The 15311-nt window shown below is 36.2% G+C and overlaps 1 protein-coding gene across 1 annotated transcript; it reads left to right on the forward strand.

The window, feature by feature from the left end:
- The first annotated feature begins 261 nt into the window (after window positions 1-261).
- Window positions 262-8581, forward strand: LOC18429639 (sulfate transporter 3.1). Its single transcript, XM_006838922.4, has 12 exons — window positions 262-1000; window positions 1283-1490; window positions 2172-2343; window positions 3299-3364; window positions 3617-3730; window positions 4800-4916; window positions 5100-5226; window positions 5652-5938; window positions 6417-6607; window positions 6968-7053; window positions 7391-7467; window positions 8165-8581. Exons 1-12 carry the CDS (start codon window positions 658-660, stop codon window positions 8351-8353), a joined length of 1977 nt encoding a protein of 658 aa, XP_006838985.2. The 5' UTR covers window positions 262-657; the 3' UTR covers window positions 8354-8581.
- Window positions 8582-15311: the final 6730 nt, after the last annotated feature.

Genomic DNA, 15311 nt, shown 5'->3' on the forward strand with positions numbered 1-15311 from the left:
GACGTCCATGTACCCACTTCCCCAATAATGTGGCGCCACGTAATGCTACACGTGGAGGATTGTCGTACGGGTCCGCGAGAACAGCCGTGGGCGTCCTGGCTTCTATTGGTTAGCGGGCTCGAATGGACGGTTCGAGGTCCCCACACGTGTGGATCCCACATGTAACTCCCACACGTATGGGACCCGCCACCCACTAAAATAGCCTGCCCTGTCCCCACCCTTTCTGTCCATATAATCCCCCCCACTTCCTCCCCTCTCCCCGCCACTGCAAATTCCGCCTCCTCTGAATCTAGCGCCACCTCCACCAATTCCTCCGCTAAATTTGGCGGAGCCGCTTGTTTGTTTCTCTAGCACCAAACCCTAGTTTCAAGTTCGAAATCTCTAGTGTCACTAGTAGAGTGCTTCCACAACTTGTTCCTCCTTGTGCAAAAGAGCACAGCTTCTCCCTCCTCGGCGGTGCCACTGCTAAGTTTAGCGGAGGTAGGCGTTCTTTACATTTTCAAAGGCTACCCATCATATCGAACCTCGAAGATCATCTCCACATTGTCTTCCCATTCTACCACTTCCATCACCAGCTCTAGCATTTTCTAGATTCTATTTTCACCAGAATCGCCAAATTTTGCGGCAAGGGGCCGCCGAATTTAGCTGTTCTCTAGAATGGGGAACGCGGACTTGGTGTACGCTCAACAGGCGACTGCCAAAGAGTGCATCCACAAAGTAGCAGTTCCACAACCTAAGCCCTTCGTCTCTAAGTTCATGTCCTCCCTCAAAGAGACCTTATTCCCCGATGACCCCTTTCGCCAGTTCAAGAGCCAGCCTCTAGCTCGGCGCCTTGTGCTCGGCCTGCAATTCTTCTTCCCCATACTTGAATGGGCACCAAGCTACAACTTTGCCTTCTTCAAAGCCGACCTCATAGCCGGAATCACCATTGCTAGCCTTGCTATCCCTCAAGGCATTAGCTATGCCAAGCTTGCTAATCTGCCCCCTATACTTGGCCTCTGTAAGTTTTCTCTTTCCTCTTGTCATCAATCAATCTTCATTTCTTTTTAAACTTCTTAACTTAGTGTTCTTTGATTCTATCTTTGGGTTTGAAAGTTGGGCCTCAAAAATTATCTTTTTTCTCTATCTTTTCTTTTCCTTTTTTTTTGGTGATTTAAAGGCCCTTTCTGCAATGCTAATGAAAATAAAATGAAGTTTGTATGAGTTGCCTTATTTGCATTTTAAGATATTTGCATTAAGGCTTCTTAGAATGTGATTATGTTTTTTATTTTTGGGTTTATAGATTCGAGTTTTGTGCCACCTCTTGTTTATGCGTTGATGGGGAGCTCGAAAGACTTGGCAGTTGGGACGGTGGCAGTGGGTTCATTGCTTCTGGGGTCAATGTTGAGTAAGGATGTCACCCCTGCTGAGAACCCGACTTTATATCTCCACCTTGCTTTTACGGCCACCTTCTTTGCTGGTCTTTTCCAGACTGCTTTGGGTCTCATAAGGTTGGTCTCTCTCTCTGGTTTGTTATTTCTTTATCAGGTAGGTGAAATAATTCATCTCTATCCCTCTCCCTCCAACTCCAATTTTGTTTGTTTCTTAAGCTTCTTGGTGACATAACTAGAGCGCCTCTCTTTCTGTTTGGTTCTTTCTTATGAGACGGGTTCAATAATTCCACTCTCTCCAATTTTGTTTGTGTCTTAATCTGGTTGGTGGCATAACAAGAGCATCTCTCTCTTCAGATGGGTGAAATAACCCTCTCTCTCTCCACTTTCTTTCTTTCTTAATCCGGTTGGTGACGTGACAAAAGTCGCTCTCTCTCTCTCTCTCTCATTGTTTACTGGTGCGTGAAACAGAGTGTTTATCTCGTTCTTTAGTAATTAGTATTTATCCCTCTGCTCAAATTACAAGGCTCTCTCTCCTCCTGCCTCTGTTTCTCGCCTAATAGTTTGGTGAAATGCATAGGTCTCTCTGTCTCTGTTGGTTCTTAGTGTCCTTAGTGAACTAGCAATGCCCCACTCCCTCTAGCGTTTTGTTTGGTCACATGAGCAAGCACAGTGATGGGCTTCTCTTCCGTCTGTCTGCCACTTTTATTGCATTGGATTTATACTACGATATGTCCTTCCTGACTGCACTTTGTTGGGATATGTGAAATTGAGGGGATTTGATTCTCTTTTGCCTTGCAGGTTGGGATTTATTGTGGACTTTCTCTCTCATGCCACAATTGTTGGGTTCATGGGTGGGGCTGCAACAGTGGTGTGCCTTCAACAACTGAAAGGGATATTGGGTCTTCAACACTTCACAACGGGCACTGATTTGGTCACAGTCATGCGCTCTGTTTTTACCCAAACTCACGAGGTTAGAGAGAAAGTCTTTTGCTTTGAGTTAGATAGAGAATATATTGCTCGAGTTTGATTGTATATCAAAAGAATTGGAAATAAAAAGAGTAGAGATCCTGCCTTTTGGCCCTGTTTTTCAAAGCCATAGACTTTTTAGGACTCGAGCTTTTCCCTCATCTATTATTAATTTTCTCTGCCTTTCAAAGTCACGTCCCTTCCTTTGTTTTCCCGATACGATTTTGCTTTACAAGTTGGTCCGTGACAGTAACTCTCTCCCCTCCCTCCAATAATACCAATTCTCTCTTTTACTAACCGCCGATCAAGTAACTTTTAACGTTAGCATAATGGCGGTATGTTGCCCAAAGAGTGCAAGTCGAAAAATAGGTCCTATGTTTCTCACTCGAACGGTTAAGATGCAGTCTACAAGGGTTGGTGTGGTTTGTAGCACCCTTCTTTAAACAATCATTTACTTAAAACGTTTCCTCGAGTTAAATATTTTCAAAATCTATTTTTATATTTAATTATAAAATTTTAAATTTCAAAACTATTAAAATCAAATAGATTTATAAATATATGAAAATTTTGAAATCATCGGTCTAAATAATGAGTTGTAAAGTGCACTATTTTCAAGATTCGAAGTAATTTTTTTCTTCGTAACCATGAATACATCTTAATGTTAAGAACTTAAGATGATAGTTTTTCAACATTAAAACAACCTTTCTTTATAAGATAGATGGATTTTTGAGGTGCATACGTAATTCTACATTAGAATGGGGTTCTCCCATTTGCTTTCGCTGTCTAAGATTCTAACTGTGGGCCATACATTAATAGCCGGTAGTTGAACATGATTACCTCAAAACAAACAGGAGATAAATGATTCTCTCATATTATAATACGCCTCTCTCTCTCTCTCGAATTCTAAAAATATTTTCTCTCTCCTGAATTCTAAATCTTTTTGGGCGTGGTTGTTGCAGTGGAGATGGGAGAGCGCTGTTCTGGGCTGTTGCTTCCTGTTCTTCCTCCTCCTCACCCGCTACTTTGTAAGTGAAAACAACTCTCGATCCATCTTAAAGTGAAAACGATAAAAACTGAAGGGTTGCCCTCCGCAATGGGGAAAGCACATATCTCCCTTTCTGTCTCTCTCTCTCTGGAATGAAATGGTGAAAGCAATAGGCCTTTTGGGAATATTAATGCATGGTGGGTGCTTCTCCTTCCTTTTCAGTATTAATTGATTGTTGGTTTTTCCTTTTTTCTTTTTCTTTTTTTCTTTTTTTTTTATGACTGTAAAAAAGAGCAAGAGAAAGCCGAGGTTCTTCTGGATTTCAGCAGCTGCACCGCTGACCTCAGTCATATTGGGAAGTGCTCTCGTTTATCTCACTCACGCCGAAAAGCATGGTGTCCAAGTGGTAAGAATGACTATTATACCCCTACTCTTGCTCCTAAATTTCAAGAAATCTCTAAACTATTTTTCACTTGGAGCATCTGGACACCACAAACCTTCAAAGCTTATCCTCCTCTGCTTCATAGGTTTCCATATTCAGAAAAAAATGTAGGCTGTGGTACATGAGTTAAGTGATGGGGTTCCAAAGTCTATACGCCGAAATAGATCAAAATATGGCCGATCCATAAAAGAAATGCTCCTCCCCAATTTGTATTGTAGAGGTCAAAGTCTCGCTGTTGTTCATATTATAGAGTATTTTATAATTATAGTCAATAAAGTTTAGACACGCATATGCTCTTCGTTTTGTCCGATGATCATCTTTTCAGTAAAGGTGTTTTGGTTATTAGACGGGTACACCCACATGGAGGACACGGCGTTTAATGTTATACGTAGATGATGTCATATCTATCTTAATGACAAAAAAATATCTTTACTAAAAAATATTGTATTACAAAATAATGGTATAAAAGTATCAAAAAATTGTTGAATAGAATTGTAAAATGCTTCATGCTATGAGCACCATAAATATTATCAAATTTTCGGGAATTGAGCACATAAAAAGGCTTTAAATTATGCCTCAAAGGGAAATAACTTTGTTAGTGAGCACATTATTAACTGATGGGTGCAGTTTGCATACGGACGCCTCCGTAAGTGTAGAGGTAAGGTACCTTTCAAATTTTATTATGGTATATAATTTTGATGTAAAATGTTATTAGGATTATTTCAAAATCTATTTTTATATCTAATTATAAAATTTTAAATTTTAAAAATGGTTAAAATCAAATAGATCTATAAACATATAAAAATCATGAAAATAGACGGTGCAAATAATATATTACAAAATGCACTATTTTTTAGATTCAAAATCTTTTTATTTTTCATACATCTTGATGTCAAGATGTTCAAACGAAGGTTTTTTCAACATTAAAACTACCCTTTCTGATGGATTTTTTAGGGGCATTTGTAGTTCTACATTATAAGATTGCATCCTTATCTGAACTTTTTCCTTAACTGATTCACCACTTATTTTTCAGATTGGGCACTTAAAGAAAGGTTTAAATCCCGAATCAATTTCTCATTTCACTTTCCAGCCCGAGCATATGATGATTGCCCTCAAGACTGGAATAGTTACTGGCATGATCGTGCTAGCGGTAAGTTTTTTATCTCTTTTTTAATATTTTTTTTACTGTCCTTTTTAATTTTAGATCGTAGATAATGTTATTTCTTTCTTTGACTTTTTTCTTATTTTTGTATGTCTTTTTTTTGGCTCTTGCGTCTTTTGGTAAATTGTTTTCTTTGAAGTTTTTCTTATCTTTTTAAAGAAAATTTTACAGGAAGGAATTGCAGTAGGGAGAAGCTTTGCTGCGTTCAAAAACTACCACATAGATGGCAACAAGGAGATGATTGCTTTTGGGATGATGAATATCGCTGGTTCATGCACCTCTTGTTACTTAACCACAGGTACACAAAAATGAAAATTGAAAAATAAAGAATCCATTTAAAAAAAAAATCACATTTTTATATCTCACAAAAAATAAAAAAGAAGAGTCGAGACTAGTATTAAAAAAAAGAAGTGGAAGCTCTTATCCCCCATCTTTAAACTCATTTTCATTGGGATACACTTAGAATGAATGCCATATTTCTAAGTTGTTGCGGTGAAAATCTTCTTAAGATAAAAATGAGAAAGGGCATAATTTTACAATAAATGCAAGCAGACCGCTTTCTCAAGATAATATTTGCTACTTTTGTATATTGTAACAGAGTGTATTTTGATAAACTTTCATTAGCATAATTCCTAAATTATGGAGCTCCAATGCCAAGAATCTCTCCCTCTCATACATACACACCCAAACACTAATTAGAGGAACGTTATTTGAGTATTTCAGGGCCGTTTTCTCGATCGGCTGTGAACTTCAACGCGGGGTGCAAGACAGCAGTGTCAAACATAGTGATGGCAATCGCAGTGATGATAACTCTCCTCTTTCTCACTCCTCTGTTTCACTACACGCCCCTCGTCGTTCTCTCCTCCATCATAATCTCCGCCATGCTCGGGATTATCGACTACGACGCTGCCATCCATCTCTACAAGGTCGATAAGGTCGACTTTTGTGTGTGCATGGGCGCCTTCCTTGGAGTCGTTTTTGGGAGTGTTGAGATAGGTCTTGTTATAGCTGTGAGTTCAAATCTTTTCCTTCTTTTGATCTGCAGTTTTTACTTCTTTGAAATGATGGGGCGGCAATGGGCTGGGCGGGGCGGCTCGGCCTTCCCCAGTGGGCTCCAAATTAAACAACACGGGCTTGGGCCACTAAAGTTGACGAGTGTTGGACTCAGGTCACTAAATTTTCAGGGACAACAACCACCGGCAACTCTTGATTTTTTTTTTTTTTTTTTTTTTTTGTAAGTATAAAAATTTGGGGTAGATTATGTCCCACCCATTTTTATTTTTTATTTTTTTCTCTTTTATATGTCAACAACGGATTCCGAGTGATGATCGAAAAATTATTAATCCACAACAACTTATCGTCCATACACACACCAGCTCGTGCACACACAAAGAGATTGATTGTCAATACCTAAGATCACACACACAAGATATTAATATATTTGCCTAAACCAATATTGATTTCCTTTGTGAAAATTTGTGGGTGCAGGTTGCTGTTTCATTGCTGAGAGTTCTATTGTTCATAGCTAGGCCTCGTACATCGGTGCTCGGAAACATACCAAACTCCACAATTTACAGGAATGTTGAGCAATATCCGGTGGCCAAAAGCGTGCCTGGGATCCTAATCTTGAGGATTGACTCCCCCATTTATTTTGCAAATTCAAGCTATTTGAGAGAGAGGTATGTCCAGAGTTGGGCCCACAGTAAAGATTAGGAAAAGGGCTGGATCATGGTGGTAGCACTCTTATACTTAATTTCTACGTTGTGGTTTTCAATCCTACTAGTACCACTTACTGACACTTTCAATAAAAAACTTAACTCCGTGAAACAGTGCCGTCTGCCCTCTTGAATTACCAAAAAAAAATACACGTGTTTATGCATTTTTATTTCTTTTCAAGACGAGCAATGGACCTTCCTTGTCATTTTCAATAATATTGAGTCCTTTTCTAGATTCATGTTTTTTCATTGGAAATCAAAAGATTGGTGATTAGTGAAATTAAGGCATTTTGGAATGACACGTGTGATGATCTTGTGCTTTAGGATTGCAAGATGGGTGGACGATGAGCAAGATAGACTCAAATTGAGAGGAGAGTACAGCTTACAGTATGTGATCCTCGACATGAGCGGTCAGTAGAGCAAACCATTGATTGAAAAATCGGAAAGCTGATTCGGAATTGTTGGGGTGGGCTAACCCGAGGTGACCATGGTTTCAAATGGTTTTGCACCGCCCTGGTTGTCCAGTCACAACATGAACTCAAGGGATTCCTAAATCCCGAGTTCTAATTTTTATTTTTGACCGGGTCGAATCGAGCCAATTCACCCGTGTATGCCCTGTTTTTAAATGATGGAGCAAAGCATTTTTTTTCACACGTGTTAAGGAGCACTTCTGATCCCCCTTAAAAATTCTCCTTTCCTTTATATATTTTCTCTTGAAACTTATTGTGAAATGGCACGTGTTGGCAGCCGCTAGTTGCATTGACACGAGCGGCATCAGCATGCTGGAGGAAGTCAAGAAGAACGTAGAGAGGCGAGGCCTTCAGGTACACTGCATGATAGGGCCTCAAATAATTTTCTCAATTCCTTTTTTTTTTTTTTTTTTTTTACTAATTATGCTACGCCCTTTGTTCTAGGAAAATTTGTCAATTTACCTACAAGAGATGAATTTTAATATCTTACTTATATTTTTTATTTTAATTTTAAAAATACCAATAAGAAAATACATGATTTTGCGATGGAATAGTGACAATTGGGTAGAATGTTAAACAATTTATCTCTCATGAAGATATTAATCATCATCATTATCATCATCCAAGACTCATCTCAATCATCATCCTCATCTCTCGTGAGGATTTTGATGAATTTACTTTATTCTTAAAATAATAAACATCATGCTAGATCCTTAAGTATTGTGTAAGTATTTTATAGCAGGTCTGCTCTTCCTAGGGGGCCAAAGTTCAAATCCTAATTAACTAAAAGAAGGAATTTTAGACATGCATGTACTTTGAAGAAACCTAAAAAAATATCCATTTTTTGCTAATTACAAACAGACTATTCGTTGCAGGCCAGGGTTACCATGCGAGCTCAAACCAGGATTCATAATAATACTTAATAAATACTTTGACAAAATTACAAAATAGACCACTTTTCGTCATTACAAAATCACCACTTATCAAAAAATATGAAAAAATTGAATAGATCATTTTGGGGTAGAAACTTAATTTCTCTTTGATCGAACAGCTCGCCTTAGCTAACCCAGGAAGCGAAGTGATGGAGAAACTCACAAAGTCGAAGTTCATTGAGGCGATTGGCCTGGAGTGGATATATCTGACGGTAGGGGAGGCGGTGGCCGCTTGCAATTACATGCTTCACAGGCAGAAACCTTCAAGAGGATCCAACGATGTCGAAGCCGGCAGCGCCGAGGTCTGACTTGTCCAAGCGGCCTGATACCCCTATAAATCCGGCTTTAATTATCGGATTTATGTGCATCTTTGTGAGAGAGAGCACCACTAGGGCTAATGTAGATCCAACGTATGTTGGCTCTTGTAAGGAATTGGGGTGTATTATGATCTTGATTAATAACTTCTAATGTAATATGGAGTGGCTCTTGTCTAATTTTCAAAAATGAAGAGGAAAGTGTATATGTTTTAAGGGCTATACTCTTAACTCTTAAATTGTCCGCTTTACTTTTATTCTTCACTGGGATAAATTGATACAAAGAGGTTACATTCAACGTTCGTTGTGGATGTGAAATTGGATTTGTTAAAGTTCAAGAGAGCATGAACAGACATTGAATGTAAAAAGAAGAAGAGAGATAACACAAAATTATCGAGAGAAAAAAAGAGATAACACAAGATTTACATGGTTCAGGCCAAGGTAATCCAAAACCTAATAAATATATCTTCACTGTTTTGGATAAAAGATTACACAAATACGTGCCTCTATATACAGACGACATTCACAATAAATCTTGGAGATAAAAAAAAATAATATGAGGCTTATCACCCATAACCAACTTAACCATACAATTTGGTCTAAAAAGAAGAAAAGAGATAACACAAGATTATCTAAAGAAGAAGAGAGATAACACAAGATTTACATGGTTCAAGCCAAGGTGGATCCAAAACCCAATAAATATATCTTCACTGTTTTGGATAAAAGATTACACAAATACATGCCTCTATATACAGACGACAATCACAATAAATCTTGGAGATAGAGAAAAATAATATGAAGTTTACCATCCATAACCAACTTGACTAAACAATTTGATCTATCTTCAAGATGAAGGTTCAAGATATCTTATTGATTGGGCTCAAAGCCAAAAAAAAAAAAACTTTGTGACGTTCGAAATTGTCAAATTTTCATATCCAACACTATCTGAATGTGACCTCTTTGTAAAAAAACGAAATGTGGACCTTCAAATTTTCATAAACATAGGGAGAGAATCCATTATAGCATGACTTACAAATTCTGGTCAAATTGTTGGTATATGTTTTCTTCGAGTAATCATTCATACCCTCACATGATTTTTTCACATCTTTATCTGGGCATCGCACGTGCCAGGTTCAGCAACCAATAATTGCCTTCCCTCCACATGGGAATGTCGGCTGACAAAGATTCGGGGGCACGTGTGGACCTCATGTTAAGTAAGAAATTTGTGGAGGACTTGTGGCTTCTCCATAAATCACAAAAAATCCATTCTTTTTTTTTTTTTTTTTTTTGACAATTAAACATCTGGTAGAGCATGATGATTCACAACAAACATGTATAAGGCCGAGGCTCTAAACAATCAAAGTAAGGTGCACCTTGAAATGACGTCGAAAAATGTTATTTTAGTATTGAAAATCTTTGTAATGGCTAGAAAACTCATTTTCATCTCTAATTATAAAATTTAAAGGTTACAAAATGTTGTAGATCAAGCATATCAATGAACACTTGATAATCTTGAAATTTGGTGTTCCGATAAATGCATTACAAGATGCAACATTTTCAAAACTTAAAATATCTCGTTTTTAATATTCATGCATCTTGAAGTTGAGATGATCGATTTGAGGAATATTGGGCATTGAAACAATCTCTTCTAGTGAATTTTTTAGGTGTACCTTAATTTGATTGTTTAGAGCCTCACCTTTATATAAATTTTTTCCTTTTATGTAAGGAAAAAGTTTATATAAGGTTGCAACCTTAAAATGTACAACTACATATGCACCTCAAAAATCCAACAGGAAAGGTTGTTTTAATGTTGAAAAACCTTCTCATTGATCATCTCGATATCAAGATGTATGAATATGAAGAAAAAAAATTTGAGTCCCAGAAATAGTGCACATGGCAACATATTATCTAGACCGTCCATTTTCAAGATTTTCATATGTTTATAGATGTACTTGATTTTAACCATTTTTTAAGTTTAAAATTTTATAATTATGGATAAAAATAGATTTTCAAGTAATCCTAATAATTTTTTATATCAAAATTACATGTTATGATAAACTTTTGGAGGTGCAACCTTATGGAAACCACACCCTTTATGTAATACCTTGTCATAGAGGTTTTCTCAGACCCGGCAATGAGGACAATAAAAAAATTTCGGAAGAAATGGTAGGTATTGGTTTTCCTTTAAGAACTCAAAATTATTTTTTTCCTTTTAGGGGAAAAGCAGTCAACCCTAAGGTGGGACCAAATGTTTTCCCTCGTATCATATATTCATATTGGCACAAAATTTTTTTAGAAGAGGGCAGTTTATTTTAGGGAAAAGTTTATATAGAGAAAGGCTCTAAACAATCAAATTTGAGCCTATTAAAAAATTTCATTAGAAGAGGGTTTTTTTTATGCCCAAATATCCTCAAATTGGTTATCTTGACATCAAGATATATGGACATCAAAAAAAAAAAAAAAAATAGATTTCATGTTTTGGAAATAGTGTATTTTGTAACGCATTTTTGGACAGTCAATTTTCAAGATTTTCAAGTTTTCATAGATCTGTCGATCTACATTATTTTTTAATCTTTAAAATAGATAAATAAAGATGAAAATATATTTTAAGGATATCAAAAAGATTTCCAATATTAAAACCACATTTCTTGATACTATTTGAAGATAGGGTCAAATTTGATCGTTTAGAGCGTAGGCTCTATACAAACCGCAGACTTTATTGAATCTTGGAATAAGTTAAAAATGCCAACCTGAAAAGCTTGCTATTACAAGCATGGCAATGTTCTAGAAGAGTGGGCTTCAATCTTTGAAATATCTTATGTTTCAGAGCCTCCTTCATGGTGTGGTGGACAAATTCCACCGTCCGTTTCAAACCTCTCTTGTGTGATGGTCATTTATCAAGACAGGGACATTGCACCCTCCATTCCGTATCAGTTTTGGAGAGCAGTAATTTTGGTCATTCATCATGTAATAAAATTAGAAGTTACGACCACCTAAAAATTAATCTCTAATGGTTTCTGAGAAATCAAAGACTAGGACTGTAAAATTGATTAACATATCACAGGATAATATAAAGAGATTGTCTCTTTCCAACTCTCTCATACTTGAACTTTTGAATATTGGGCGGGCTCTTTCATAACTTTTTGGGCCTACCTTTTTGCCAGAGCCAATTCGGACACACCTGGTTTTGCATGATCAACTGCTGAATTTTCCCTATATTAGTTTCTCAGTGAGAACTGAGAATTTTTACAGAGAAAATGTTACATGTTGAGTACAAACTTCTATTGCTCTCCAGTTCTATAATGGAGTGTTAGAGTGCGATTCAGGCCAAGTAATCGGTCCTGGCCTGAGCCACTCAGCAACAAAAAAAAAAAAGGTTAAAAAATCCAAAAAAAATAAAGGAAATATATCTTTAAAGTTAGATTAAGCAAAAATATTTCAAAATGATGTTAAAAAAGTGGCAACAAAAATAGATTTTAGAAAATCAAATTGTGAATAGGTGTATTTTTTAAATAATTCAAAACAAATGGAAAAATGTAAATATTTATGGCCAAAACGCTTTCCAATCTTTGCCAAAATGATAAAAAAAAACATGCTAAAACATATTCCAAACAAATTTCTTATTTTTTAGATATTTTTTACAATTTAATATTATTTTTTGATTTTTTTTAAATATCCCAGAGTTGGACACCCAACTTGGGCTCGGGCCAGTAACTCGACTGAGTAGAAATGACTCAGGCTGATTTTTCAATCATTGCTATAATGCATGAAGCCAAAAGCATGAGGCAGAAAGATGACAATGGTGGACCCATGTCAAGCAACAACTAAGAAAGATCTCAAAGAGGATGGGTTCAGCCCCTTGGTTCACAGAGAGGGGGGGAGAGAGACAGCACTAAAGTCCAAGGTTCGAATATCATGTCCAACCCCAAAACGAAAAAAAACGAAGACAGAGCTTCACAAAAGAGAATAAAGAGCAAAAAAGGGCCTCAAAAAAAAGACCAAAAAGACAAAATAAACAACATCTCAATAAAGAGAGAAGAAAGAAACAAAAAAGAAAAAGATTATCCACAGGCAAAATAACATGCAGCACCATCTGCTTCAAGATGAGGTATACACCAGACACTGACGCTTATTTCTTATGCAAAAATACTACGAAAATCCGTGAAGATTAAAGAAAAAAAATTCGAAAGATAAAAGCAAAGACACAAATGTTTCAGTTTTTAAAAGATGAAAAGCATGACAGAAAAGCCGGATACTTAACTGGCGCAGTTGTCGCTTTATGTTCATAGCACATATAGACAATTGCTGCTAACTTTTATCTTATTTTGTTTTGTGTTTTCTAGTCTTTATACCAGCCAAAAGATAAAATTGTGTATTTATTTTGCGAATTTCTTTCTCTTCATTCTAGACTTTAGTTATTATTATACAACTATTTCTAGAGTTAATTTCATGAACATATTGGAGAATCTCACTTTATGTCACCATGACAAACACCTGGATTGTGGCCAGGCACCAAAACCATGACAAGCACTTCTGCCTGATGTTGCCCCTTGAAGGACCACAGAAAAAGCATTCATCAACTTGGCATGGACCATGTCTATCAACCGGGTAGTGATCTCATGCTATGGTTGTATCATAGTATAATGCAATAATCTTCAATAACCATGTTAAGACCATTTGTTTGATCCAAATTTATAAGGGCAACGATTTCATGCAACTGTTGTATAGTAATATGATGCAATAACCTTAAAAAACCATCTTATATCCATTTGTTTCATCCAAATTTTGAAACATACACTCTTTTCATTCGAATGAACAATCACCAAAACAAAATATGAAAACACAACCTAGAAATTATTTTGTTAGCCCAATTAACATAGGCCGTTCATTTGGTGAGATGCTTAGATCTAGGCCTTAAAAGAATTGTTTCATTTCCAATTTTTTTGGATGGCTTTATTATCATTAGATGAACAATGTTAAAAAATAAAAAAATGATTTTGAATTCATAAAGGCTAAGATATTAAAATTCACAAAATGAATGGTCTAGATTTGTTTTTGGAGGGGACTCATTTTGACTATATCTATGATTCAAATTGAACTTTTTTTTTTGGAAGGGGGCGGGGGATATTGATTATTGAGATTAAGAGGGTGTGTGTGCAAAAGTTGGGGTCACACCAAATATGGTTTTCTAGAAATGTCGTTGCATTATACTATAATACAAGCATTGTATTGGATCATTGCTCAATTTTAAAAAATACACTCTTTTCATTCTAATGAACAATCACAAAAAAAGGAAATTTTGAAAACACAACCTAAAAAATATTTTTTTAACCCAATTAATACAGGCCATCCATTTTGATAAGATGCTTAGATCTAGGCTTTAAAATGATTTTTTATCATTCAATTTTTTTAGATGGCTTTATTATCATTAGATGAACAGTGTTAAAGAAGAAAAAAATGATTTTGAATTTGTAAAGGCTAAGATCTTAAAATTCACCAAACGAATGGTCTAGATTCGTTGTTGGAGGGGGACTCATTTTGACGATATCTAGGGTTAAAATCAAACTTTTTTTTTTTGAGATTCCTTATTGAGATGAAAAGAGTGTGCGTGTAAAATTTTGGATCATACAAATACTACAAACATGGTTTTTAAGAAGTGTAGTTACATTATACAAGGATACATGAGTCGCATGAAATCACTGCCCCTATCAACCATACCTGTTGACACTTGTAAGTTTGAACCTGAGGGTACAGTGCACTTTCACATTACTTATGTCCACTGGTTTCCTTCCATAAACTTCACAACCAATGATTCAAAACGCGACCAAACTTGGAAAGGATCTGATCTCGAATTATCGTTTCTGACTCCTAGCGATTCCCTACTTTTGATAGGGCAACATTTTACGAAGAAGTTAAAAAATCAAAACAGAAAACTAAGAGACTTGTGGGGTTTTTCAGCCCTGAATCCAGTCCGAATTATGGAGTCAGAATCAGGCAATTCTTGAGTAATTGAACACCCATTAGTCATACCTAGTGATAGCTATTTTACATAGTAATCATAACCTACTATATCCACATCAAGCAACAAGAACAAATATCAGAACAAGTAGACGAATTCAATGAATATCTCCAAAGGAGTAATTTTCGACACTATCAGCATACTTCCAATTAGATAGCAGCACGTCCTACTGATGATCTTCATCTTCAGCCCACCAACAACTACAAACCTTCCTTTCGTCTAAATTTCCTACAGAGTTTACTTTTGGCACAAAATGTACATAACCAAATCCATAGACATAATAAAAATGTGCCCCAAATACACGACCTAAAAGAAACATATGAGATTATTCGCTTGATTTGACCAATTTTTTTCTAAGAATAAAGATATCGACATGCTTTAAGCCAGTGTTTGAAAAATCGAACTGGCCTCGAAAACCTTCCAAGGATCAGATCCGAGCAACCGACAAACCGACTGGTTCAACTGGCCTAACTGGACAGGTCTTGGCTGGTCCCAAAAAAGTTAAAAAAATATAAACAAAATCTAAAAATAACATGAAAAATATATTTAAAACATGATTAAACAAAGCACATCCAAATGAAGTTGAAAAGTAATAACAAAAAATAGAATTTTAAAAATCAATTTGTGCCCAATCGTATTTTTTAATTTTTTCAAAAACAATGAAAAATGTAAAAATAAGTATTCATGACCAAAACACTTTCCATTTCCAATCTTCTCCAACATGATAAAAGACATTCGAAACATTACAAATAAATCCCTTATTTTTTGGGATTTTACATATTTTTTTATTTTTTTTAAATACCCAACCGGACCACCAAAACCGGACCGGCCAGTGCCCAGCTCCGGTTTGACCAGCCGGTTTAGAGTTGGACCGGCCGAGTTTGCAAAGACCGCTCGAGACCACTACCAATTTGATGAACACAAAAACTTCTG

Source organism: Amborella trichopoda, chromosome 3 (assembly GCF_054954075.1).
Source record: "Amborella trichopoda isolate Santa Cruz 75 chromosome 3, AtrichopodaSantaCruz75HAP2 v2.0, whole genome shotgun sequence".
Lineage (NCBI taxonomy): Eukaryota > Viridiplantae > Streptophyta > Magnoliopsida > Amborellales > Amborellaceae > Amborella > Amborella trichopoda.

Coding starts and splice junctions, on each gene's coding strand:
- LOC18429639 (XM_006838922.4), top strand. CDS start 658: ATGGGGAACGCGGACTTGGTGTACGCTCAACAGGCGACTGCCAAAGAG. Junction 5,227..5,651: donor CTCTTGTTACTTAACCACAG/GTACACAAAAAT, acceptor TGAGTATTTCAG/GGCCGTTTTCTCGATCGGCT. Junction 7,468..8,164: donor TAGAGAGGCGAGGCCTTCAG/GTACACTGCATG, acceptor TTGATCGAACAG/CTCGCCTTAGCTAACCCAGG.